This window comes from Neurospora tetrasperma (assembly GCF_000213175.1).
Source record: "Neurospora tetrasperma FGSC 2508 unplaced genomic scaffold NEUTE1scaffold_81, whole genome shotgun sequence".
In the NCBI taxonomy this organism is placed as follows: domain Eukaryota; kingdom Fungi; phylum Ascomycota; class Sordariomycetes; order Sordariales; family Sordariaceae; genus Neurospora; species Neurospora tetrasperma.
In genome coordinates this window covers 9,521,117-9,547,166 of record NW_009799179.1, presented here as the reverse complement: position 1 = coordinate 9,547,166, position 26,050 = coordinate 9,521,117, and the positions used below count along the sequence as shown (strand labels likewise).

The 26,050-nt window shown below is 52.8% G+C and overlaps 8 protein-coding genes across 8 annotated transcripts; 6 read left to right on the top strand and 2 right to left on the bottom strand.

Annotated features, from left to right (window-relative positions):
• Window positions 1-1,436: 1,436 nt before the first annotated feature.
• NEUTE1DRAFT_106612 (uncharacterized protein) lies at window positions 1,437-2,783 on the top strand (the record flags this gene model as incomplete). Its single annotated transcript, XM_009859018.1, has 1 exon — window positions 1,437-2,783. One exon carries the CDS (start codon window positions 1,437-1,439, stop codon window positions 2,781-2,783), a length of 1,347 nt encoding a protein of 448 aa, XP_009857320.1.
• A 543-nt stretch (window positions 2,784-3,326) lies between these two features.
• Window positions 3,327-4,063, top strand: NEUTE1DRAFT_115516 (uncharacterized protein; the record flags this gene model as incomplete). Its single annotated transcript, XM_009859017.1, has 2 exons — window positions 3,327-3,632; window positions 3,704-4,063. The coding sequence occupies 2 exons, from the start codon at window positions 3,327-3,329 to the stop codon at window positions 4,061-4,063; spliced, it is 666 nt and encodes a 221-aa protein (XP_009857319.1).
• Window positions 4,064-4,301: 238 nt separating this feature from the next.
• NEUTE1DRAFT_134044 (uncharacterized protein) lies at window positions 4,302-5,620 on the top strand (the record flags this gene model as incomplete). Its single annotated transcript, XM_009859016.1, has 1 exon — window positions 4,302-5,620. One exon carries the CDS (start codon window positions 4,518-4,520, stop codon window positions 5,403-5,405), a length of 888 nt encoding a protein of 295 aa, XP_009857318.1.
• A 3,456-nt stretch (window positions 5,621-9,076) lies between these two features.
• On the top strand, window positions 9,077-9,844 carry NEUTE1DRAFT_106609 (uncharacterized protein; the record flags this gene model as incomplete). The annotated part of the gene is made up of 2 exons (XM_009859015.1): window positions 9,077-9,268; window positions 9,410-9,844. 2 exons carry the CDS (start codon window positions 9,077-9,079, stop codon window positions 9,842-9,844), a joined length of 627 nt encoding a protein of 208 aa, XP_009857317.1.
• Window positions 9,845-10,240: 396 nt separating this feature from the next.
• Window positions 10,241-11,181, bottom strand: NEUTE1DRAFT_74605 (uncharacterized protein; the record flags this gene model as incomplete). Its single annotated transcript, XM_009859014.1, has 2 exons — window positions 10,241-10,395; window positions 10,482-11,181. 2 exons carry the CDS (start codon window positions 11,159-11,161, stop codon window positions 10,302-10,304), a joined length of 774 nt encoding a protein of 257 aa, XP_009857316.1.
• Window positions 11,182-12,628: 1,447 nt separating this feature from the next.
• NEUTE1DRAFT_74601 (uncharacterized protein) lies at window positions 12,629-15,212 on the top strand (the record flags this gene model as incomplete). Its single annotated transcript, XM_009859013.1, has 3 exons — window positions 12,629-13,159; window positions 13,239-13,524; window positions 13,588-15,212. The coding sequence occupies 3 exons, from the start codon at window positions 13,001-13,003 to the stop codon at window positions 14,877-14,879; spliced, it is 1,737 nt and encodes a 578-aa protein (XP_009857315.1).
• Window positions 15,213-16,016: 804 nt separating this feature from the next.
• NEUTE1DRAFT_54435 (uncharacterized protein) lies at window positions 16,017-17,654 on the top strand (the record flags this gene model as incomplete). Its single annotated transcript, XM_009859012.1, has 1 exon — window positions 16,017-17,654. The coding sequence occupies one exon, from the start codon at window positions 16,017-16,019 to the stop codon at window positions 17,652-17,654; it is 1,638 nt and encodes a 545-aa protein (XP_009857314.1).
• A 1,314-nt stretch (window positions 17,655-18,968) lies between these two features.
• NEUTE1DRAFT_150970 (uncharacterized protein) lies at window positions 18,969-22,707 on the bottom strand (the record flags this gene model as incomplete). Its single annotated transcript, XM_009859011.1, has 3 exons — window positions 18,969-21,967; window positions 22,018-22,543; window positions 22,604-22,707. 3 exons carry the CDS (start codon window positions 22,652-22,654, stop codon window positions 19,227-19,229), a joined length of 3,318 nt encoding a protein of 1,105 aa, XP_009857313.1.
• Window positions 22,708-26,050: the final 3,343 nt, after the last annotated feature.

The window sequence follows — 26,050 nt, the reverse complement described above, 5'->3', positions numbered from 1 at the left end:
TGTTGACCACACAAAGTCGAGATATATTTCTTTCCCAATCAGAATCACATTTCTCACAACGCATCTGCTAGTGATCACGCAGGCACAGGCAACATGCTTGTGAGCTCTCGTGCTGCATTAGTAAGTAGCGCACGAGGTTCCTTGATTGGACGCCCTAGCAACACTCCCTCTGCACTATTATGTCAGTTCCTTTTGAGACTCAGTACACAGATAAACACCGGACAACCCATGTCGAAGTCGGTGATCATGTTCAACAGATCTTTGTGATTGTGGAACAAAACAGACGTATCATGGTGTTATCACTCACACGGAGAGCCGGGCAACGGATTCCCTTGATAGCGGTACGTAGGTACTCGGAGAGCCTGGAGTTGCGGGGTTGCACGACCCCATGTGCTCAAGTCGCATTAAACTGCAAGGAAGAGCTCCATAGGTGGTGTTTCAGAGGGGCAGGGGTTGGGGTTTTGGAGTAGGAATACGCTATATCCGATTTTGTTGATGGTGAGTCCATTGCCACTCAACGGTGACCCTCCATCGTATCCTCTTTTTTTTGTTTCAACTTCAACATCACGAGCTGCCTAGATCACAACGAAGTCCAGAACATCTCACCACCATCCTGTGCTTCAACATCCAGAACCCCCAATTTGTCTGACGGACCCTTTACCGAATGATTTCCCGTCAACCATGGACTATGAATGGAACCCCGAGCCGCAATAAGCAACTCGACACCGTTCCACTTGACGACATCGTCTCCCACACCACCGACTGGCCTGTTAAAGACATACCAACCAGAAATCCAAAGTGCTGATTGGACCAATGCTCGCTCAATCTACTGAATGGCGGGAAAAAGGCGGTATCATCGGTCTCTGGTTACCACGAATCACAGTGACCCTCATGGGGCATAGTCAGCGTCGCTCTAGCCAAATAGTTCGTTTCAGGTGAATATGTCAGCTCTACCGTGCCAAACCGTCCCCGTTGTCCGCTTCTGGTTCGTCAGATCAAGCAGCCTTGCGAGACACGCTCTTTGTGAAGCCACCTGAACCGTACCTATGCTGTGCCACCTTACGGTTTGCTCTTGATACCGCTTGTGTTGCCAGCAAACCATCCGGGAACCACTCCCGGTTGGAACGAAGCCTTGTTCTAGCACACATCACGGGATGGATCTGGTGATCAAGTCCCAAAACTAGTTGATTGCTGGGTTTGCACATAGTGGGACACTTGCGATATCCGCATATACTTATATCATCGCTGTTACACTGAGGTTTATTTTCGCTCTTTTTCTTCTTGCCTCTTTTCGCTTCCACCAAGCGAGCTTATTCTTGGAAACCCACCCCATGTTCTAATCTTAATACCCGATTCGGTCACCTTCAAATATCTATCCTGAGATATCCTTCACCTCCTTTCACCAACAACCACAGACTACCTACGCGAGAAGCAACATGCTGGTCCCACTAATGTTCTTGCCCGACCTGGAGGGAACCTCCAAGACACCGGAATGTCGTTCCAAGACAAGGCTCAAGCCACAGCTACACACCCAGAAAAACCACAACTGCTACAATGGCACCCGAACACTGCCGATAGCCACTCTTGTTCGACCTCAGGACAACTCCACGCCAGACTCGGATTCCCAACCCCAGCGCGAGGACAAGCCCAAGTCAGAATCCAAAAACCATAAAGACGAGTCTCCGCTTTACGAAATCACCCTCTACTACCCTCACAACCGCGCCTGCACAATATATCGCTCCAGGGAGGACTTTTGGCTCTTGAGAACAGGCCTTTTGTCAAGCTCGTCGTCCACCGCACCACAGCCGCTCACAACACTACCGACCGAGAACAGAGAAGAGAGCGAAGGAGACTCAGAAGATGTCGACAAATGGGATGCAATGCTGAAGGAGGCATTAAAGAGATTCAAAAAGAGTGGCCATGGCCGTCACTCGGTTGAATGGTTCTTGAGGCGGCGGTTAGGGGACTGTGAGCGGATGGCGAGTGGAAAAGGCACAGGACTACCGACTGGGACGACAAGACGAGTGAGGATCAAGAAACCCAGGAACATGGACGATATGAAAACAACGGATGAAAGAGCAGGAATGCAAGGGTACCTAGTAGATTTTATGGCCAAATTGGACGAAAAAGTCGCGGTCAGGGACGGAGTATGTCTACATGAGAAAGATACGGAGGAAGAGGATGACGTGATATCGAGAGAGAGTTGGACAGATGATGAAAGGGGGAATGTCAAAGACGAATCAGTCAAGGACGAGGGGAAGCGCAATAATAACGGCAGACAGCCAGATCGAGAACGGGACGAAGCCAACGACAACACGACCGAGGTCCCGACGGCAGAAGAAACCAAGGAGAGACAGTCTAATGGTACAGAGGTTGTGATAGGTCTGGACATGATCTCAATCTCTCATTCCAAGCCTCTTCCCGACCTCAGCAAACTTGAAGGACAGTCCATTGCCGCTAGGAGGAAAAGCAGGCAAATGATTGATAAGACAGGACCCTTGGACCAGAAGACAGTACCCAGTACTGAGGGAACCCTTCAAAGAAACATGGATAATGTCGAGACGTCAAAATTGAACTCGGAATCGGCGGTGGGGGTTGACACAGACGAGGACTCGTCATCCGACGGCACAACGGTGCTTACACCAACGTCAAGTAGCGCTGGTGAAATGTCGCCGGGCGATCCACCTCCCAATGAGGCTCACATGTACAAGTTTATGTACTCCCCAAGAGCCTCAGATTCCGACTGGGGTCCTGAAGATTCTCAGTCTTCACCAACAAAATGACTTGGCACTTACACACTCTGGTGGTAGCGATTATTGGCGTAATTTGACCGGAGCTCGATGGGGGAAAGGAAAGGCACCATTTGCAACTCGAAGGCTGCTATAGTTTGATAACTCAATGATATCACAGGATGTAACAATCATGAAGTCTAAACCTAAGCCTCAAGCCACGATACGCTGCCGTCGTTCTTATGCCCGCCGTGTTGCTGTTTACATGAACTCAGGGGCACCCCAATAAGACCCCTGCACCAACTGTTAAAGTTGTAGGGGACGCAGCGGACATGAACGTCACTAAAAGCGGGATGGACCGCCCTCCACTGGATGATCGCCGTAACAGCCCGCCGAGCCCCTAAAAATCCGGGGTGGGATCTGCCCCGCGTTCGAGGCCTGAAGGGAATTTCCACACCTGAGATGGAAATCCCCGTCACGAAAAATGCGACAACTCTTTGATCTTCTCCTCCTCCCTCCCTCCTCCCTCTTCAACCACCCATTGCGCCCACCGCACAGCTCAATTCACCGCAACTCACCTCCAATTCACAAGCCATAATGGACATTGACGACATCCTCCGCGAAGTTGATCCCGTCTTGCACCAGATCCCGCAGGAAACGCGCGACCTGCAAGACCTGACGCGCGCCTGGGTCGCCGAGCGCTCGACACCCGAACTGCTTCCCTGGCCCTCCAACGGGCTGTTCGAGCGCATCAACGACAAGATCAAGCGGCAGATAGAAAAAGTGGAGGAGATGACGGGCGACATGGACCCCAAGACCAATTTCGCCCTGATTGTCATCCAGACCGAGTTGGAAAGGTTCAAGTACTTGGTCAGGTCGTTTTTGAGGACGAGGATTGCAAAGGTATGCCCCCCCACGAAGCTCTTTACTTGCTAGGTAACTCAGGAGAATACTGACACCTGAGAATTGGGTAGATCGACAAACACCTCCTCCACTACATCTCCAACGATAACCTCCGAACACGCATGTCGCAAATCGAAGAGGCGTACGCGCGAAGACACCAGCTTTTGTTGCACAACCACTACCTTAACTCTTTCCTGGGGACGTTCCCGCCCGCAATGCAAAATTTGAACGACACGGCGGGAAATATCAGCATGATTGACAGTCCTGACCTCGACTCGGCCGTGTTCATTCGCTTGTTGAAGGACGCGGAGATTGAGTGTCACGGAGTCGACGTCGATGGTGTGCTCACGGGCAAAGAGGGGGATATTGTCATTTTGAGGTGGTCAGATGCAAACGGGTTGGTGGAAAAGGGGGATGCTGAATTGGTTTGAGGCTGCCACCATGGATGAATGACCTGTCTACAAACAATGAGGGGTAATGGGCTTACGCTTGTCGACATTGGACGATCACGGAACTTGGGCGTTGGCGGAAGCTTTATCTCCAGGACGTCACTCAACACCACCAAATCGACCGATCGACGACGGGAGTTATGGCGGAATTCCAGTGCTCGACCCCGTTAAACTCGGGCGATTGCTATACAGCCATCTCGTCGGTGTTTGCGGGACGAATATTGGGACCGGGTTTGCCAGATTTGAAAAGGTTCACGCCCACGGCTACGTCGCAATGACGTGCGGGCGGTATGAAACCTCACGATGATCAGACGAACAGCATCAAAGACGACGACGAAACAGCACACCCGAAGACACATCGCTAACAACGACCTGCTCACCTCCCCATCTACAACCGAACATTTTGCAGCGGGTACACCCCCCAAAACCACGCATCATGACCACCGTCGCCGCCGATTCCAAAACCATTGTCCTCATCACCGGCGCCACGCGCGGCATCGGCTTCGAAACCGCCAAACACCTCAGCACCTCCCCCGACCAAAATTACCACATCATTCTCTGCGGCCGCCGCCCCTCCTCGGTCGAGTCCGCCATCACCATCCTGCGTTCCCTGCCCAACCTCCACGCCTCCACCACCTTTGAATTTCTGAATCTCGACTTAACCTCCGACACCACCATCTCCGCCGCCGCCGCCGCCGCCCACATCGCCGCCAAACATGGCCACCTCGACACCCTCGTCCACAGCGCCGCCATCTCCTCTTCTTTTCTGCACACCAACGTCACCGACCCACGTGCGCCCGAGAGGGCAAGAGAGAACTGGCATTCCATCCTCGACACGAACCTCATCGGCCCCGCGCTCCTGACCGACGCACTCCTCCCTTTACTATCTGCGTCCCAAAAACCAGAACGCAAAATCATCTTTGTCAGCTCCGGGCTGGGATCCATACCCTACACTTTCAACAACAACAATGACGAGGCCGCCAACAGTCGCAGCAGTCTCGACTTGGATAACGTCACGAGCAAATATACGGAATTCAGCGCTAGTAAGGCGGCGTTGAATATGTATGCTAAGCACTTGGCGTGGAGATTGGAGAATGCAAAGGAAGGGAAGATACTAGGAGGCACGAAGGGAGAGCAGGAGACTAAAAAGTGGAAAGTCAATGTGGTTTGTCCGGGGTATACGTCGAAGACGGCGGGGGGGTTGGATAGTTTCAGGGGAAAGCAGGAGCCTTGGGAGGCGGCGAAGACGGTGGTGAGGGTTGTGCAGGAGCAAGGAGAAAAGACGGGGACGTTTAGGGATAAGGAGGGGGAGGTGCCGTGGTGATGGGTACCTCACAGTAAGTAGTGTGGTGATGGTGGTGGTGGGTGAGGACTGCGATACGGATGTGAGTGAGGGTTAGGGTTCATACAGGGTGGAGGTACCATAATTGAGGAGGCTATTCACATCTACTCCTCACATCGCTCGATGGACCTGCTCGTAATGTACATATCGATGGCATTTCTTGGGCGTTTGTAAATTCTAAAAATAACCATAATTCCAAAAAAATCACGCAACTGGACATCGATGATCACTGTTCCGTTGATCTGGTAACGACCCTTCCCTGACCTGACCTGCACCAAAGCTCCAGACTGTCAGACTCTGACAGACTAGTTGTACAGAGTGTACATACCTTAGTACAGACCATGACCTCGTATTCACTTCCATGCATGCATGCATGCATGCATTGAGGCAAAAAGGACCCTTCGTACATTGAAGAAAGATCAAAGCCTCAAACGTTCTGGCCTATGTAGCCTCAAGCATCTCGAGGAGAAAGAAAAACGGCCCAGATGCTGGATGGACATATCACATGAACGGTTATTGCATGTTGTTGGCTGGGAAGTCCCTCGTATTTAAAAAAAAAAAAAAAAAAAAAAAAAAAAAAAAAAACTAACGGCTTAAGTAAAGTTACTATTTCCGGTACTACGAAAAACAACAATACATGTGCGTACCTACAGTACAGACCAGACCACGCACCGACCGACAAGACACAACGAAGCCGCGCAAGACTTATGGTAGGTTAGGCTCGGGCTCGGGCTCGGTCGGGGAGGACATGGTGAACTCGCTCGAGGCCGGCTAAAACTACCTACCTCTAGACTACAGTATGGTTTCACGTCAATTTCGTTGGGTGTATATCACAAGGTGTATGCACAAAGGTGTACCACGGAGAATAAGTAGAGGTAAACAAAGTTTGAGCACAACACTTACCATACAAGGTAACATCCAAGATTTTGCCTTGCGTAACGCAGCGCAATACATAGTCAATCACGGTCACACACAAGCCACAGACCCGGGCCTAAGTAGGTAGACCTACATAGGACAAGAGCAAAAGGCCTGGATACCTTAGTTAGGCATTCACGATTTGATCTCTCTCTCTGTGTGTGTGTGTGAGCGTTACATAACGAGGGTCAAGGCGTGCCGCGTTTTTGGGTCAACTGAACCTAACAACCAAGGTAACCTCCAATCATGATATTTTACCTTGCTTGATTTCTTCTGTCTTCGTCTATGGATGATTTTATTCGGCTTCTCGTTTGTGGTAGATTTGATGTTGGAGGCCGCTGACAGAAGCTGGAGGTTGGTAGTAAGGAAGTGAGTGTTTCAGTTCTCTCTCCGGCGACCGCCTCACATTCAAATAACCAACAAACAACCTACCACCTAGCGAAGCCAAGCGAGGCCGATGCTGATCACTCACCCACCCAGTCCCAGCCTTCCATCTGTGTCAGTCAGTCAATCACATTGATCATGGTCATGGCTCATGGCTTGCGCTGAGCGGTCCGGGGGTGGTGGCTGGCTTGGACGGGACGGATTTGATGGATTTGGATTTACAGTGAGGCGTGCATCGATGTTCGCTTTTTCCTTTCTTTTCTTTTCTTTTCTTTTTCAGTGTGTGGTGCAGGACGCTCGCTGTGCAATGCAGTGCAGTGCAGTGCAGTGCATCGTCCGTTCCCTTCCACTTTGGACGGACACTTCTCGGCCCGCCCCGCGCGGTCTGTCCTGTCAACTGAAGTTTTTTTTATTTTGTCTTATCAAATTGAAGCTTGTGCGCAATTGTTTCCATTCCTCTTGGTTTGTTGAACCCCAAAACGGGTCAATATCGTGAGTGCCGAAATCCGTCATTTTCCAACTTTTGTAAAGAAAGAAAAAGAGGAACACAATGGAAAAGAAAGGAAGCTGAGAGAGAGAGAGAGAGAGAGCGGCGCGTGGCCCAGCGTCAAACAACAACCGACACGAATTGCAACTACACTAGTGTGAAAACTCCGAAACTCTGTCTCGGTTTTGATTGGCCACTGCCCTGAATGGGATTACCGAATCGGGAAGAATAGTAGGAGCACCACGCCCACTCTTTTTTTTGTCCTCTCGTCAGTCGTCACTTCCCTCAGCTTTTCCTCCTCGTCTCGGCACTGGCACTGGCACTGGCAATGCCCAGGCCCGGGCGTCTCCTGCGACGGGACGAGAGGATGGATGGCTCGATGGCAGATGGATACCACCTACCACTACCACCACCATCGCACTGACAGATAGATATTTTGGACAAAGGAACGATGGCTGGATGTGGTAGGTGGCAGCAAGCAAGTAATTTTATTTTGGTTACAACACCCGCCAAGTCAAGGGAAATCAACGGGAAGTGCATAAAGTTCTGACCAAGATTGTACATATATATCCCTGTGACCGGTAATTAGAGATGGTATAACTGAGTGCTTTTAACTATATGCAGACGCAAACAAAAACGTCTGTGCCCGTAGGAGATAGAACATGAGGTGGCCGGGGGAGGGGAAACAAGGTCACGATAGGTACTACCTGCCTGCCTCCTGCCTGACTTGTCGTCGTTGCAAAAGTTGGAAAAAAAAAGTGTTTGGCTGGTGTCGGTGATTTCCACTGACTTCTCCAGTCTTGGACTTGCTAGTCTTGGACGGACATGGGCGCTGTGTCTCCAGTCTTTCCCCCACAAATGTCCACAGACACGAAGGCAGGGGACAGGGGACAGGGGAGTGGCCTGGTCTGAGCGGCGGCAGCGAGCCCTTTGAGTGGTGGACGGCATCAGATGGGAGAGAGACAAACACCACCAACTGATCTCCACGAGAGCGATGCGCCTCGAAAGTGGATATGTTGTGTTGTGTTAAAGACGTTCCTGCTGTGCTGGACAGGATGTCGTGTCAGTCCTCACACACAGCCCGGTTCAAGCATTAGTTGTGTGTTTGTGTGACCTCGCGAAATATAGACAGACAGACACAGCGGGCGAAAAGAGATTGTCTGATGTTTTTGGTTGTCATCCCTTCCGTTCCCACGATGATCCCTTTGTTGTTCATTACCTTATCCCGGGCAGTATCCCTATCTGTATGTAGCTGTTATGCTGCGAAAGGGTATAACCGAATCGAGTGTGCTCAGGCAGGGATATCAAATGGATGAGGTTGTCTAAGTGGTGCTTGACGGTAGTAGGTTCTGGTTGCTACGGCGTGAATGGAGAAGAAGGTCCGTAACATGGAAAATGGAGACTAGAGGACTGGAGCTAGCTAGGGAAGTGGTGCCCGTGGGTGGCTTTGCATGTGTGTGTGTGTGTGTGTGTGTGTGTGTGTGTGTGTGTGTGTGTCTGTCCGTTGGTTAGGTAGTCGTGTCCACGCAGCCATGTCATGTCGAATGGTATGAGTCCATTCCCTTCTTCCCTTCCCAGTGGAAGAAGACTCAGCTGCTGCTTTTTATATGACATAACATATAACCTCCACCTCCCTCCTCCCCCCTTCCCTTTTTCCTTTTCTCTCTCTTCCTCTCCTCAGAACTTTTTGTTGTTTTGTTTCCATCCAAGTAAGATACGCGTACTGAAAACCGACGACACACACTCGCTCTCACACTCGCTTGTTGAGATTTGCTGTTTGCATAACACGACGACGATATAAGATATCGGAATACCTTCACTTGATATAATATTTAATACGAACCGAAACAAAACAAAACATACAAAAATGCGCTTCACACCTCTCATCCTCACCGGCCTCTTTGCCCTCACGGCCAGCGCCCAGAACGCCACCACGTCGGCTTCGTACCCTGTGAACTCGGAGCAGGCCGCCATCACCAAGTGCATAGAGGCGTGCGACGCCGGCGACGTTTCTTGCACGAGCAAGTGCATTGCTGTTCCTAACCCTTCTGATTCGGATGTACGTTACTAACCTACTTACCTCCTCACTCTCTCTCTCTTCACCTGTCACTCTCTTTCACCACTTTCAACAACCCTCAGCTCCACCAATCTTTTGCCAGCACACACACACCCAACACACACTAACTCTTGTTTCCTCCAGGTCAACGCAACCAACGACTGCGTAACCGCCTGCCCCAAAGGCAGCGGCACCGACGCCGACAACGCCGCCTACCAATCCTGCGTAGAAGGTTGCATCAGCCAGCACTACTTCACCGCCACCACTGGAGCCGCGGGCGTTGTCGTCGCCAACCCCACCGGTACCGCTCTTTCTGATTCTGGTACCACTGGTGTCACTCGCACAAACGTCGTGGTGGTCAGCACCATGGTGAGCGGATCTTTTACCACGACGATTACGAGCACTAGTGCGGCTAGTGGTGCTGAGCCTACTGAGACGGGAAGTGATGATGACAACAAGGGTGATACTAGCACGGCGTTGGTGGAGAGCACGAGGAGTGCGGGTGGTGCAGCTGGACGGGCTGCTGGGGCTGTGGGCGGGTTGGGAGGGTTCCTTTGGGCGGTGGCGGCTTTGCTTTAAGGGATGTGAGATTATGAGAACATGAGTTGGGGTGGGTGGGATGATTGATGGCTTTGGATGGAATGTATGATTTGATGTGATGGTTATGGCTATGGGCTGACACGATGGAATGAGCGGATGGGATTGTTATGGGTATGGATTGATGGTTATGTATGGTTGGGATGCATGATGATGATGGCTCGGGATGGATGACTGATGGACTTAATGGGTTTCTTCTGCTGCTGCAGCTGCGGCGGCGGTTTGGGTCTGTCTGTGTTTGATATCACCTTCCTTGGAAACTTGGGATAAAAGTTGAAAGGGAGTGAATGGTGACGAGCGGTATTGTAGTATATAAAGCACAGCGGTTTGAATTACTTTGTGGATTAGATACACATCTGAGCTGAACTTGTGTGTATGATTTTGATCGAATGTTTCTTTGTTTTTGTGGTATCACTATTGTTGTTGTTATTGTTGTTGTTTACTTCCTCGTAGGAACGGTAGGCTCGATATCGGTTACCCAAGGAAGACCGAGCTGCTTCATCTCGACGGCCAGTTGGAAGAGGTAGTCCAAGCTGTTTGTCACACAGATCCCACGGTTAGCTTACGGCCAGACAACAACAGTAGGCAAACACAGACACGAGAAAAAGAACAGACATACCTCTCGCACATGGTCTTGGCCTTGTGCACATTCTCCCCCCACACATAGACACCATGCCTCCTCACCAACACCGCATACGTATCCGGATACTTATCCATGGCCTCCTCCAAAAACTCCGTCAAGTCCTCCTCATGCGCCGTATTCTCAATCACCGGGATCTTCAACGTATCATGGTATCCCAAATTCCCACTCTTGCCAAACCCCTTTCCAAACCCCTTGATCTGTTCGATATTGTTGATCATAAACTCCTTGTCCTTGCCCGCGCCCTGCGTCTCCAGAATCAACGTAACCAGCACCGCCCAATGCGAGTGCGTATGGATACAACAGCCCGCATTGCGCTTGGTGAACGCCGCCAGAAACAAGGGCGTGCACTGCGAGGGCTTGTAGTTGGCTGGCGAGCGGAGGTAGACGCGTTGGCGCTTGTCGAGCGATTGTGTCTGGGCGGCTAAGGACAGGACGTAGATGTCGTCGGGCTTCATGAGCTCTTTTTGGACGCCCGAGGGGGCGAGGTAGACGAGGTCATCGGATCGGATGGAGGCGCCGCCGCCTGTGCCGGTCACCCAGCCGAGAGTCCAGAACTTGGCGCAGAGGGCGGGGATGAGGTTGGCGGGGTGGTTGGGGTCGGAGGATTGGACTAGGTGGTCGTTGTTGTTTTCGGTGGTGGTGGTGGGAGAACACATTTTGGCGACGGGATTGGGGCCGACCGAGGGCACCAAGCGAAACTCTGGCTGGGGATGTGTCGTGAAGTGTTACCAGACGGACGGCGGGGAACGGGGAAGGGTCGCGGAGTTGGGAATCGCGGCGCGGGCTTTGGGTCGGGTCCCTTCAGGCACGGAGCGGAGGGGTCGATTTCGCGATTGATTTCGATAGCGGCCGTTGACGTGCGCGGACGGGAGCAACCCAAGTTTAGCGCCAAGAAATAAAAAAATTGTGGTCCCGCGCCCAGTTTAGGTAGAGGACTGGGGTGCGGGAAGAATGGCGCTATGGATAGGTAGTGTCGGGAGCTTCTGCCGTGCGGATCCTACTTGTCACCGTGTAAATATGTATTGCAGTTGAAGTTCTTCGAGATTAAGACTGGCGAGATGAGGCTAAATGGGACGGATATTGAAACGGACGGAGCCACAGTATTAGTTCATTCAAAGGGTTGGTTGAGCCGCGAACTCGAATGAATGTGAAGAGTTCGTTCGAAGTTTCAGCCGGCTCTTTGCTGCACTTTGAGGCGCCATCTGCAAACTTACATTCGTGGCTCTCGAGAACTGACCTGCCAATTTACCTCTAAGAGGCCATCAAGGCTCCAACTCGGGTTAAGATGTCTTCAACTGTTAGCCAGACTTCTTTTTCAGAAGGTGTTCGCCTTTCCATACTCGGAAGCTGCAAAGCTCCGCTGCCAGAATGGTTATTTGATGCGGATCCATCCGACGAAGATCGAGATCTCGGAACAATAACACTTTACCTTCTGGAAGACACGGTGGTGGAAACCTCGAAACAGGTATCATATATTTCACCGCACAAACATCACCATGTTCATACCAGACGAACAGAGACAAACAACTGGCGAGAAAGCGTTCACCTCGCTGCATGGCCATGTTCGTGGTCGAAACGGAAAGCCCCACATAATCCACACGCGCTAAAATGAACGACTCCAACACAATTGACCAACAGGATGCTTCCATGGCCCCATGTTTTGGTGCCGGTGAAGACATTCCGATTTGGAGTTGGAGATGGGCACATTTACACCGGAAGACCAACAACCACAATAACAGGTTCAAGCTGAGGAAGCTGAGATGAAAACCCACCGTTTGTGCCACATACACGTTGGCTCTTTTGTACATGGCAAAGAGGGATGACAATGGGTTCTAAGACTAAGAGAACAATTACTAGGTATCAAGATACACAGTACACAGTCCAAGGTTGGCCAATGAAAAGAGAGACCCCTGTCGTCTGTCCAATCCCGTCCGTGGAAGTTTCGAAGCATTTCCACAAGTTCCAGCCGACTGGACTCCGAAACGACGCTGAGAGGCCACTTTGTCATATGATGGAGCCTCCAGCAACAGGCCTGTGCCTCAAACCTGCCCCCGCAATAATTAATGTTGGTCTCCGCAGGATCCCGCCCGCTGCCGCCGCGCCAAAGCTCCCCTCCCCCCAAGCCCCCCCAGCAGCAGCTGTCATCTCAAGCAGGGCGGCCCATTAAAGACACGTTGTCACTTGTGAAGAGGTCAGTTAATACCGGGCACGCCTGGAAACTTTTAATTCATCATCCACCGAAACCCTTTCCCCCCATCGCCGCCTGCATTCTTCTTCCTCTTTTCTTTCCTTGTGCCGTGGGAGTGAATATCCATTGCCCAACAAGGTTCTTGTCTCTGTCTGTCTGTTTGTCTCGAACTCGACCTCGACTTCGACTTTGACGTCTTTCTTTCAGCAACAACCCCTCTCTCCATCCCCAACACCTCTCTCAACCACACACACATACGAACGCGACTGCGAATCCAGCTTGAGATAACAGCCACTTCGCCTTCATCATGAGGTTCAACGTAGCTGCCGCTGCCGCCAGCGCCGCCCTCCTTGCCGGAGGTGTCAGCGCCGACGACTCCCAAAAGGTGCTCAAGGACGAGAGCTCCTCCAGCACTGTCGCCGAGGCCGCCACCTCGGTTTCTCCCGCCGAGATCCCTACCTTTACTGTAAGTCGTCGTCGTCGTCAATGCACTCCAGTTACATCGACATCACGGACAGCAGCTGACCAATTACACACCCACACAGCCTACCAAGCTCAAGGCTCCTTTCCTCGAGCAGTTCACCGATGGCTGGGACGCGCGCTGGAAGCCTTCCCACGCCAAGAAGGAGACCGGCCCTGATACCGAGGAGGAGTGGGCTTACGTCGGCGAGTGGTCCGTCGAGGAGCCCGTCGTCTTCAAGGGCATGGAGGGCGACAAGGGTCTCGTTGTCAAGAACGCGGCTGCTCACCACGCCATCTCGGCCAAGTTCCCCAAGCAAATCGACCCCAAGGGCAAGGACCTCGTTGTCCAGTATGAGGTCAAGCTTCAGAGTAAGTCACTATCGCCCGCTACCCGTTTCTCATAACAGGCAATTGCTAACAGACACCGTTCAGACGGCCTCGAGTGCGGTGGCGCCTACCTGAAGCTCCTCCGCGAGAACAAGGCTCTCCACCAGGACGAGTTCTCCAACACCACTCCCTACGTCATCATGTTCGGCCCCGACAAGTGCGGCCACACCAACAAGGTGCACTTCATCTTCAACCACAAGAACCCCAAGACGGGCGAGTATGAGGAGAAGCACCTCAGCGCTCCCCCGACGGCCAAGATCGTCAAGACCACGGAGCTCTACACGCTCATTGTCCACCCCAACAACACCTTCCTCATCCAGCAGGATGGCGAGACCGTCAAGGAGGGTAGCCTCCTTGAGGACTTTGTTCCCTCGGTCAACCCCGAGAAGGAGATTGACGACCCCAACGACACCAAGCCCGAGGACTGGGTTGACCAGGCCCGTATCCCCGACCCCGATGCCAAGAAGCCCGACGACTGGGATGAGGAGGCCCCGTACGAGATTGTCGACGAGGAGGCTACCATGCCCGAGGACTGGCTCGTTGATGAGCCCCAGACCATCCCCGACCCAGAGGCTCAGAAGCCTGAGGATTGGGATGACGAGGAGGATGGTGACTGGATCGCCCCTACCGTTCCCAACCCCAAGTGCTTCGAGGTTTCTGGTTGCGGCCCCTGGACCAAGCCCATGAAGAAGAACCCCGACTACAAGGGCATCTGGAGCGCTCCTCTCATTGACAACCCCGCCTACAAGGGACCCTGGGCTCCTCGTAAGATCGCCAACCCCGACTACTATGAGGACAAGACTCCCGCCAACTTTGAGCCCATGGGCGCTATCGGTTTCGAGATCTGGACCATGCAGAACAACATTCTCTTTGACAACATCTACATTGGTCACTCGGTTGAGGATGCCAAGGCTCTCGCTGACGAGACCTTCTTCAAGAAGCACCCCGTCGAGGAGAAGCTCGAGGAGGCTGAGAAGCCCAAGCCCGAGGAGAACAAGCCTTCTTCGCCCAGCGACCTCAAGTTCACCGAGGACCCCGTTACCTACATCAAGGAGAAGGTTGACCTCTTTGTGACCATTGCCAAGAAGGACCCCGTCGAGGCTATCAAGTTTGTCCCCGAGGTTGCTGGTGGCGCTGCCGCCCTCCTCGTCACCTTCATTGCCATCCTCGCTTCCCTTGTCTCTGGCGGCAGCTCTCCTGCCCCTGCTGTCAAGAAGGCTGCTAAGGATGTCAAGGAGAAGGCCAAGGACGTCAAGGACAAGGCTGCCGAGGCTGTTGCCACTGGCACTGAGAAGGCCAAGGAGGCTACCAAGCGCAACACCCGCAACCAGTCGTAAGAAGCAGACAGACTGTGTGGTGGTGGTGAGGAAGTTGGAGGTGGAACTAGTTATTAACGGGTAATAAAAGGAGGCTGAGATTGTTGAAAGAGGAAAGAAACAGACTACAGGATCACCTCATCTAGTTGGGTGTTTTGACGTGACATGATGATTTTCATTTAGCTCTGAAGCGATACCGGCCTGGGTATAGTTGGCCAAAAGGTTCTTTGTGGTTTGGGTTCAGTTTCGAAGTGTTTGATCGATATCTCGGAGTATCAGGGTGGGGAGGCGCGCACACATGTATTCTAGCTATTTACCTAGGCTTATCACAATACTTTTTTGCATTATCTGAAGCAGTTAAGGCATTGTGGAGTGTTGATGTGACGGCGTTATCTTGACTGATAGTGACGGTGAACTCCGTGATGTTGTCTACTTAACACTACACTACTAGCCCGGAGCTTTGATCTGGTTGCCGGGTATCCGTTTCCTTCCCCGTCTTCCGCTGGGCTGACTTTGGCTGGGATGTGCCTGATGAGGGGGTCCCGCTATGAAGACACAGTGGAGAAGAGTGATCGCCGTCTTCCGACAGGGAGAAAGGGTCGAGGAAGGTCATTGGTTGGTCGGCAGGCGGCGGCTTATTCACTGCGAGCAAAGAAGCATCTCCATCTCTCCGCACTTCCCCCGCACGACAGCATGTACACTACGTATGCGCTAGGACGACACAGCGACACCGGGCACTGGATGGACACCATTCATCAACCGAGCGAGCTGGTTCAAGCCGGGAACAAAGTCGCCTCGGGCCAACGGTGGTTTCGAATGTGTGGGAAAGCGGTATCGGTCCGTGTTTGATAAAAGGGCATCATGGCCGGACCTCCTATCTCCTTGCTGTCGTTGATTCAACCAGTCAGCTAGGAATTAGGTCAAGGTAACAAACAGCCTGAGACTGACTGACCTCTACGGTTCTCGTCCCGTGGTTGCATTTCCATTTCCTCTCTTACCTTCCGTCCTCCCTCGACTTCTCCCTGGTCCAAGACTTCACTCAACATGCAGCGCCTCACTTCTCGGGGTCTCTCAGCGTCTGCCTCTGCCGCTGGTCGTCGCCTCGCCTCCACCAGTTCACGCAGGGCATCACCACTTCTGCTCTCCTCCGCCTCCAAGATGTCGTCCCCAGCAAAGACCCCTTCCGCCACCGCGGCGCGAAGGATACATGCCACCGCCAACCACCTCCGTCCTGCCGCCGCAGCCCTCGAGAGCACCGCGACCAGCTATCCTACCACCCACGACAAGATCGTCGACGTCAAGGACACTCCTTGGTTCATCGACAACAAGTTCGTGACCTCCTCCACCACCCAGTACATCGACCTCCACGATCCCGCCACCAACAACCTCGTCACCCGCGTGCCCCAAAACACCGATGAGGAGCTCAAGGCCGCCGTCGCCTCGGCCCAGAAGGCCTTTGAGTCGTGGAGGAACACCAGCGTTCTCCACCGTCAGGCCATCATGTTCAAGTTCGTTGGTCTGATCCGCGAGAACTGGGACCGTCTCGCCGCCAGCATCACCCTCGAGCAAGGCAAGACCTTTGCCGACGCCAAGGGCGACGTGCTCCGCGGTCTGCAAGTCGCCGAAGCCGCCTGCGCTGCTCCCGAGCTTCTCAAGGGCGAGGTCCTCGAAGTGGCCAAGGACATGGAAACGCGCAGCTACCGAGAACCCTTGGGCGTCGTGGCCGCCATCTGCCCCTTCAACTTCCCCGCCATGATTCCCCTCTGGTGCATCCCCATCGCCACCGTGACAGGCAACACGCTCATCCTCAAGCCCTCGGAGCGCGACCCGGGCGCGGCCATGATTCTGGCGGAACTCGTCCAAAAGGCCGGATTCCCCGAGGGCGTCGTCAACATTGTCCACGGCGCCCACCGCACCGTCAACTTCATCCTCGACGAGCCCGCCATCAAGGCCATCTCGTTTGTCGGCGGCAACAAGGCAGGCGAGTACATCTTTGCCCGCGGCTCCGCCAACGGTAAGCGCGTGCAGGCCAATCTGGGCGCCAAGAACCACGCCGCCGTCCTGCCCGACTGCAACAAGAACCAGTTTCTCAACGCCGTCGTGGGCGCCGCTTTCGGTGCCGCCGGCCAGCGCTGCATGGCTCTGTCGACCCTCGTCATGGTGGGCGAGACCAAGAACTGGCTTCCCGAGCTGGCTGAGCGCGCCAAAGCGCTCAACGTCAACGGCGGGTTTGAAGAGGGCGCCGACTTGGGACCCGTCATTAGCCCGCAAAGCAAGGAACGCATTGAGTCCCTGATTGCCTCGGCCGAGCAAGAGGGCGCCACCATTCTGCTGGACGGCCGCGGCTACAAGCCCGCCAAGTATCCCAACGGTAACTGGATTGCTCCCACCATCATCTCCAACGTCACCCCTAGCATGAAATGCTACCGCGAAGAAATCTTTGGTCCTGTCCTCGTCTGCCTCAACGTCGAGACACTAGATGAAGCCATCGAGCTGATCAACAGCAACGAATACGGCAACGGTGTCGCGATCTTTACTCGCTCTGGCCCAACGGCTGAGACCTTCAGGAGACGCATTGAGGCGGGCCAGGTGGGTATCAATGTGCCGATTCCTGTGCCTCTGCCCATGTTCAGCTTCACGGGCAACAAGAAGAGTATTGCGGGGGGAGGAGCGAGTACGTTTTATGGAAAGCCGGGAGTCAACTTTTATACGCAGCTTAAGACGGTGACGGCGCATTGGGCGGCGCAGGACGCGATTGGACAGAAGGCGGATGTGGCTATGCCTACGCATTCGTAGCGGTATACTATTTGTGTGCGTGTATAGTAGAGATAGGTGATGAATTGTGAAATAGTGAATTGGCAGGCAGGTAATTTGTTTTTGGATTTTTGATGACGTTCGTTTGTTCGTTTTTTTCTTTCGTATTGGTTGGGGAGGGGAGGGGTATCTGTGGAAGTTAATGTTTGGTATTTGTCTGTCTGTCTGTCTGTCTGTCTCTCTGTTTACTCTGCCTGGCTAACCTAATACACAATCATATCATAACCACTACAACAAATGTCCCACTAGCCTTGATCTAGGACTGACTGAAACTGTTATGGTATGGTACGGTCCTCGTACAAAAGGTCTCCCTCATACAACCTTTGTTTATCACTAATTGTCTAGAGGAGCCGAGTTGCAACTCGCCTTGGGGGCTTCGGTCTCAGGATTGAGTATAGTTTAGTTGGGTTGGGTTGAGTTTACTTTAGTTGAGTTGGGTTGAGTTGAGTTGAGTGGATCGAGTTGCATTAGGTGGTCAAGTAGGTAAGTTGAGTGAATGTAAGGGCTGTAGGAAAACTATACGAACGAGAATAAAGGTAGTCCAGGTACCTATGATGTACCAAACCTACCTTACAAAATTATCAGTTAGTATATATCATGCACTTACACTTACTTCTCTTCTCTCGTCAGTGTCCGTGTACAGTATAAAGGGTATCTCAGTTACTGCCAACATGGGTCAACAAACATTCATTGTAAAGTAAAAAAAAGAAGAAAAGAAAAAAGGGGAAAGAAAAAGGATAGATGATCCAGTTGATAACAGGATAAGGGAATACATGTTTCTAAAACACCTGATTGTAAGTAACTGCTCAGCCGCTTGGCTCTTCCGACTTCTACTTGAGACTTTTATATGTGTGATTTGAATAAGGTATTCTACAGAATTTCCGTATTTGACTGCTGGGTAGGTACCTACATAGCGGTAGGTAGCGACTAGTCTATCTGTTACTTACTTAAGTAGGTAGGTAGGCAGGTAGGTAGGCAGGTAGGTAGGTAGGTAGGTAATGGTAGATATTATGAGAAGACATGTTATAGTGGTAAGTTAGTCTAGTAGCCATAGAGTACAAGGCAGATCAGACCAAGCACAAGATGATTGATTGCATGATTATGCATTGCATTAGAAACATTGTGAAGCATATAAGTAGGTATTTGTGTAAGTTCCTATCGTGTTTTGTTCTCTCGCTATCTGTTTGTTTGGTATCACCTATCTCATTACCTCCTTACCCCTACGCTGCCAAAAGAGAGAGAAGCCATACATACACAAAGACAAGATATCAGCGGCTGGGAGAGTACCTAGGTAAGTAGGTAAGAAAAAGGGGGAGCCATATCATATTATGTCAGGTCCAAAGATAACTACCACTCACTACTCTCCATCTGCTGCTACTGGGGGATATCCATCGTGTTCTTCCTTCCTGATATTCAAAGAGGTGCTAAGCCCGCCCACCTCTCATCCAAGAAAATTTAGATACTGCACGAAAGAGGAAAAAAAAAAACCATCATACAATAACCCACAAACGAAGAGAACTAAACACTCAAAACCAAATCTCAACCATAATAGAATTAAATCCCCGGCTTCGAAAACCCATCAGTATTAGGCCAATTGCCTAACCCGGCCGGATCCCCTCCAATCCTCACATACACACCCACAGCCGGCACTCCTCCATCCAGCACAAAGAACTGATACCATCCGGGCGGCGCAGTATGCGCATTAGGCGGCGCGTCCACAGTGCAAGACGTGCCCGTGCATTGCACGTTGGGCATGATGGTCCTGGCGCCCATCGAGTTGCCGTGGGTGCTGGATACCGATCCCAAAAGAGTGACGGTGATGGCGCCGTTACGGGCGGCAGCGCCGAGGGTGAAGGGAATGGTCTTTTGGTTCCAGTCCCAGTCTCTGTTTGCGAGAGTAAATGTGGGCCGCGGCTTGCCGTTGAGGAGATAAGGCGGGACGAACACCTCGACGCGGTACTCTTCGGGGTTGACGGCATCCTGGGGGTCGGAGCCGGAGATCATGACGCGCCCGTCGAGAAGCGTGATGGCTTCGGAGTGGTACATGCGCGCGATGGTGGTGTTGGCCATGACTGTGATGCGGGAGCCAACGGGCTTTGTAGGGTCGTAGAGCAGAGCGTTCAGGTTCGGGTTGTTCGCGAGACCAAAGCCAGCGACACCGTGGTGGGCGCCGTTGGCGATCAGGTAAGTCCCGTCCGGCAAGGGAGCCATGCATGGCATGACGCGGAAGGATGGCATGCGCTCAATGACCCATGTCGGGTTGGCGTCGTCGGGACGGGTGGACACGCAGTTGTCGAGGGCGTAGCCGGGGCCCACGTTGGAACCGCCGCAGATGAGGACCCCAAGGTTCTCGGAGTATGGGTAGCGCTGCGGGAGCAGGACGGCGGCGCCTTCCAAGGGGTAGGTGCGCCCGGATGTGGGGTCATTGACGGCGCCGGGGACCTTGGGCAGTACTTTGATGGTGGCAAAGGTCTTCTCGTCTAGGATTCTGGCTTCGTTCCAGTATTGGACAAAGATGCCACCGCTGGGCAGCACTGCGACAAAGGGGTAGAGGTTATTGGGATCGGTGCGTTCAAGCCATTCCATGAAGAGTGGTTTGGTTCCGGTATAGGGCAAGACCTCAATGGAAGGGACGGCGGCAGCGTTTGAGCCAGTCTCGCCTCCAATCACAAAGATAGAGCCGTTGGCCATGACCATGGCGCTGGGATACCAGCGACCCGCTTGCAAGCTCAGCTCGTTGACGTTTTCTTCCCAGTCATGACCAGGCCAGTACAGACGAGTGCCGTAGGTAGAGTCTCCAGACCAACCCCCCACTGTCAGCTGGCGGCCTACCTTGTCGGGCAAGGTCACACCACCAGCACAGAACACATCAGTCTTGAGATGAAGTTCACGGAAGGCCGCATTGGTACCGATCTTGGACAGATCGAGCTCATATGCACCCGTTTCGTTGGCAGGTCCAGTTCCCCATTTGGAAAGGAAGCTGATTTTGCCTTCGATAGTTTCGGACGTCATCAGTGGAACGGTAACGCCGTTGACGAGTAGTTCATATTTGCCGGCCCTATAATCCTGGGGGAAGTCCCACGAGTAAAAGGGTGTTCCTGTCCAGAAGTAGGTTGTGAGGCGGCTACCACCACCGCAAATGGACGATGTCTCACCGGGACAGACAATGTTGCACTCCGATTCGGGGCGTTTGGTGGCACCGGATGTCCCAATGTTGGCCGGATCACCGCAGTAGCACTCTTGTCCGTATTCGAGACCAGCAGCCATGTATCCGTATTCGGCACATCGATCGAGGCACATCTTGGGCGTCATGACATTGGGGAACTCGGATTGCCAGAAGAATGTGCGTTGGTTGTTGAGGTTGTCTTCATAGCAGCCATTGTAGGCCCAGTCACCCACCGTCTCTTTCGGAGCTGGAGGAAGGTCCACTTGGGGTTCACCACGGGAAACAATGGTGAGTCTATCACCTGCGCCGCACTTTTGGCTTGCGTCTCCTGGACAATTGACGCTGCACTGGCTGTCGTCAACCTTCGCTCCACTGTTAAAGAGCGAGTTTCCGCAGAAGCACTGAACGCCATATTCGGTCCCGGAGATGGTGTATCCCTGTGAGGCGCAATACGTGGCACAGACAACCTGAGAATTAGTCTGGCTGTCGGGTGCCTGGTGGTTGAGGAGACGGCCAGTGGTTCCCTCAGTCCAGCAGCCTTGAGGAGCCCAACCTTCGGGGAGACCGGTGGGTTGGGGAATTGCAGACGAAACGGTGGAGCTAGGAGCGACTGTCGTGCTTGGGGGTTCGGTGCCATTTTTGGCATAGACAGACAGTCGGTTTCCAGCGCCGCAATACTCTGTGGATTTACCAGCGCAGGTCATGCTGCAGTCAGAGTCGGGTGCGGCCACAGACCCAGCATTGAGGCTGTTGCCACAGTAGCATTCGCGGGCATACTCTACACCAAAGAAGGTGTAGGCAGCACAAAAGGCGCTACAGGCCTCGAGTGTCATCTCATCTGACGCAGTGGTAGCAGCGCTCAGAGCGCGGTTGCCAGTGGCCTCGGTGCGGCATCCGTACCAGTCGTAGTTTCCAACGGACGCCGGCTGAGCAGGGTCTTGGGGTTCGGGAACGGCTGAAGATGTAATGGCAATGATGCCGGAGACGGTCGAAGTTGGCGGGAGATCTCCCTTGATGTAGATATTGAGGCGATTACCACCGCCACAGAACTCGGTGCTGTTGCCGTTGCAAAGCGTGGTGCATCCGCTGGTCGCAGGGGCACCGCCATTCGAGATGCGATTACCGCAGTCTTCTAAAGTCAGCATGGGCTCCCTTTCAAGTGGTTTCGAGGGAACTTGCAGCATTCACCGCCATATTCCACACCCGCGTACTTGTAAGCGGAAGCATCACAGGCGGCCGTGCACTTGTCCACCGTCATATTCGCGCCTGGGATGGTACCAACAACGAAGGTAAGTGTTCTGCCGGTTGTGCCCTCCGAGTAGCAACCAAGAAGAGAATAGCCATTGACACCAGGGTTCGCCTGAGGTCCGACGGCGGCAGAGCTGTGGAAAATGGACAGTTTCGAGGAGCCCCCGCACGGCTCTGTTGCGTTTCCTTTGCAAGCCATGTTGCATTGTGAATCCTCGAGCTTTTGAGCAGTGGTGGCAATGCTCTCACCACAATAACACTCTTGTGCGTATTGGGTTCCGGCATACTGGAAGCCTCTTGCGGTACAAAAGGAGATACAAGCCTCATTGGTCATGTCCTCGCCGTCTGCATAAGTGGCCGCGCCAATTGTTCGGTCGACCTCGGTATAACAACCATCGTATTCCCAAACGCCTGGAAGATTGGTGGGGATGACGAGTTGGGAAAGTGTAAGTGGCAGCTGGGCGCATAGTTAGCTATGGATCATGAGAGCGAAGCACCTGTCAAGAATGAGGCTTACTGAAGACAGAAGAAGAGAGGTCAAGACGGCCCCTGCTTGAATTGCCCTCATGATGGAAAAGTGTTATGTCCTATGGCGGACACCAGTACGACAGCGAATCAAAGAGAAGGGGATATCGAAAAAAGAAGGAGGCATTACCAACGAAGGAGACCATGATAGCTATATATCTTCCATGGCCAGGTAACACCATGGCTGACATCTGTAGGCGAAGCTGAGCCATGAGAATAAGAAATGGCAATACGAAGTACCAGTGACTTTTTTTTTTTGACTTTTTTTTTTTTTCTCGAATCTTTGGTTGCAACAAGTCAACGGGAGAGTAACAGACACCCTTGCCACGCTTCTTGGTGGTTGCCGGTAAGCGAAAAGCCAAGTTCTTGGTGGGAGGTGTGGGTGCCGGATGGGGGATGTTGTTCTGGTGTTGCCATGTGAGCACAGTGAGAGAGAGGGTGTGCCAGTGTGGTGCCGACCATCTCATCGTACCAGAAAATGTGAGCTGCTGATGGACGATATTGCACAGCCCATATTGCTTGCATGTCATGGAGCTGGGGGAAGGGAGGGGATCCCGGCAGGGGTATATGGATGAGGGTAGCATCGTGTTGGGCCAGCCTTGGGAAAACTTCGATATTCTACAAGGGGAAATATTTGTGAGCAGCTAAGTATCCCAAACGGCCAACATGGGTCGCGATAAGACCGTGATATTTGGGCTATTTGACAATGGTGCACCTGGTGACCCCTAGACTAGTGCTCTCAATAGACCGATTTTGCTCTTGGAAAAGCAAGAGGGAAAAGGAGCTGGCGTAGGTGGTGTAGCCGGCACCATGGGAGCAGCCGGTGGGTGTAGCGAACACGGCATGATCCGTATAAGTAAGGTAAGCCCAGGCAAGGTACATGAACTCGCGGCGGTGTAGTGGAAACCAGGCAGTGGGTGAGACTGATTCCGAACCTACACGACAGGAAAAGCGCATGGCCGCCATGTTGTATCACCACACTTGTGGCCTTGGGTAAACCGTATAGGTAAGGCCCAACTCGTTGTAAGTGGTCATAGTGGCAGCCTGCTGCTGTGAACGAGGCAACGGCTGCACCAACAACCTGGAGGTGCCATTGTTCCGTCTCCAACTCTTGAGAGAGAGAAAACTCATGGCAGGATCGGGTCAATCTCGGTTGGCCGGTCGAGCTTTGATGCAGTAGACTCGGATTTCGGTAACAGTTGATGTGGAGATTAACTGCAGCAGAGTGGTCGAGGCCTACTTGTCAACTCGTATCACCCCAGTTGAGATGTAGTATAGGAGTGAGGTGAGATGAGTGTGGTGAGTGAGCGAGGTACTGCCTCTACAGTATGTATGCATTGGGAAAGGAAAGGGTAGCTAGGTAAGGTAGCATCAGGACATCTGGAAAGACATGGCCGGGTCAGCCTTTCCGGAGTGCCACCGCAAGCCACACGAGGCCGTCTGGGATGACTGACCAATGCCCACATTCCCCGCATCGGGATGGCTAACTGTGGTGCCGTGAGTATGGAAACACAGTGGTCCTTGTGGTTTTTTGGCCTTGTGTCGTCTTTGTAAAGCCGAAAAGTTGCTTGTGGCGTAGAGGTGCTGATTGATCAAGAGTCTGGTGATGTTGACGAATGTGAAGATGTGAGGTTCGTGATGGTTGGTCGGTGTGAGAATCTCGACTCGGACTCATTGTGAAGCCTGCCTGCCTAGTCTAGCCCATCAAATTGTCTTGGTTGTCTTGGATAATTCAGGAAGCAGAACAGACGAGGGCTTCATGCCCTGGCTGCCCTGCGTATGGATGAGACGGACTCCGACCTGTGACCACTGCACTGCAGAGTTCAACGAAGCTCTTGCCCATTGACCGATCGGTCCAGAAGCATTTGCTCTTGCCCAAAGTGTCTGTCTTCATTCCTTCACACCGTAGTTCTCCCATCAAGACAAGGAAGGTACCGGGTACCTTGCAGATGCAGGGCAGCGGTCCGTGTCTCCTCCAATCCTGAGATTTCTCACTGCACTTCCATGTGCCTTTCCGGACTTCGATTTTCGTCGAGTTTTCGTCCGTGATCAAGACTGGAGACTGAATGTTCGGAACATCAGCCCATGACGCACTGAGTGTGATAAAGAGGGCATTGGCGCAGCGTTATCATCTCACTCTTAGTTCGCTGTCGGTTGTTGGTCATCGTGGTTTCTGATGGCATCCTCCTCCTCGAGATGGAGTCGCCGAGCAAAAGGCGTGTCGCCAGTTCCTTTCAATATGTGACTGACTGACTGACTATTGTTTCCGGAAAGAGCTGAAGACCATCGAACAGGTTTAACGTCCATCAAGCGAGTCCGCGATGAAACCCGCCTCGGACCGGGGCACTCCGCGGGCCCCACCGAGAAGATATCGTGGAATCATGGATATTTCTGCCACACACCCTCCTGTCACCGTGTGTGTGTGTCTTGGTCAGACAGATTTGACCAAAATGGCGTCGCTAGGTATCGTCATGGCTTATTGGGGTTAGGGTTGTCCAAGGTGTTAGGGCATTCCTTTCGTCTCCACAATGTGTGAAGTGGAGGGATTCGATTTTCGAATGCCCAAGTATCAAGGTACTTACCTCGAGCTTCCACTTTCCTCTCTTTCTTTTGTCTTGATCCTGCCAAATGTGATAACTGTGCTACCTACAGCTCGGCTCGGCTGACGACCCTCCTCCTCTTCCAATTTCGCAGAATAATGATACCCCAAAGCGCAACCCAAACTCAGCCCATCGCCAGTCCTGGAAATGGAACGCGGGGTCCATCAGCGACTCCAAAGACACGGGCGGCTCGAGCTGGCTGTTCGGATAACCCCGCCATCACCAACTGACTGACGCCTGAGACAGTCTTGCGCCTACCTTCAGCTCAATTGTCGACACCTCGCTTTTGATCGCCTCTAGGGGGAGAAGCGCACTCAAGGCTCCAGAGAGGGAAGACTCTTCAATGTCAGCCTTGGTGGTTGTCAAGTCCGAACTGTCATCAGGGCCCTTTTCATCACCAGAAACTGACGCCGCAAGAGAATCACCTGCAAGATCTCGGGTAATCAATCGCATACGATTCGCATTTTCCCCCGCCCATAAGGCGGTCAAGTCAACATGTCCATCACGAGGGCCAGCCCTGCAGAATCACCATCTTGTCCTTGTCCACGGCTCAGCACCGCCAAAAAAGCAAGGTGAAATCTCCGGGGTGAGATTCAGAAGCCAATGATTTCCCTTGCCCATCCACTGTCCCTAATTTTGTTCAAAACCCGTTCAAGCCACTCTTTGCGGGACAAGAGGCCTGTCAATACACCGTCCTGAACCTTGGACTTGGGATCGTGAACGACATGCCATCATCCAAGATGAGAGTTGGGCGTCGGCCGTCCAAGTGTAACCCACACCTTCCTTTATCACATCCAGTATTCCTTATCAAGACCTAACAACCATCATACCCCCCCCCC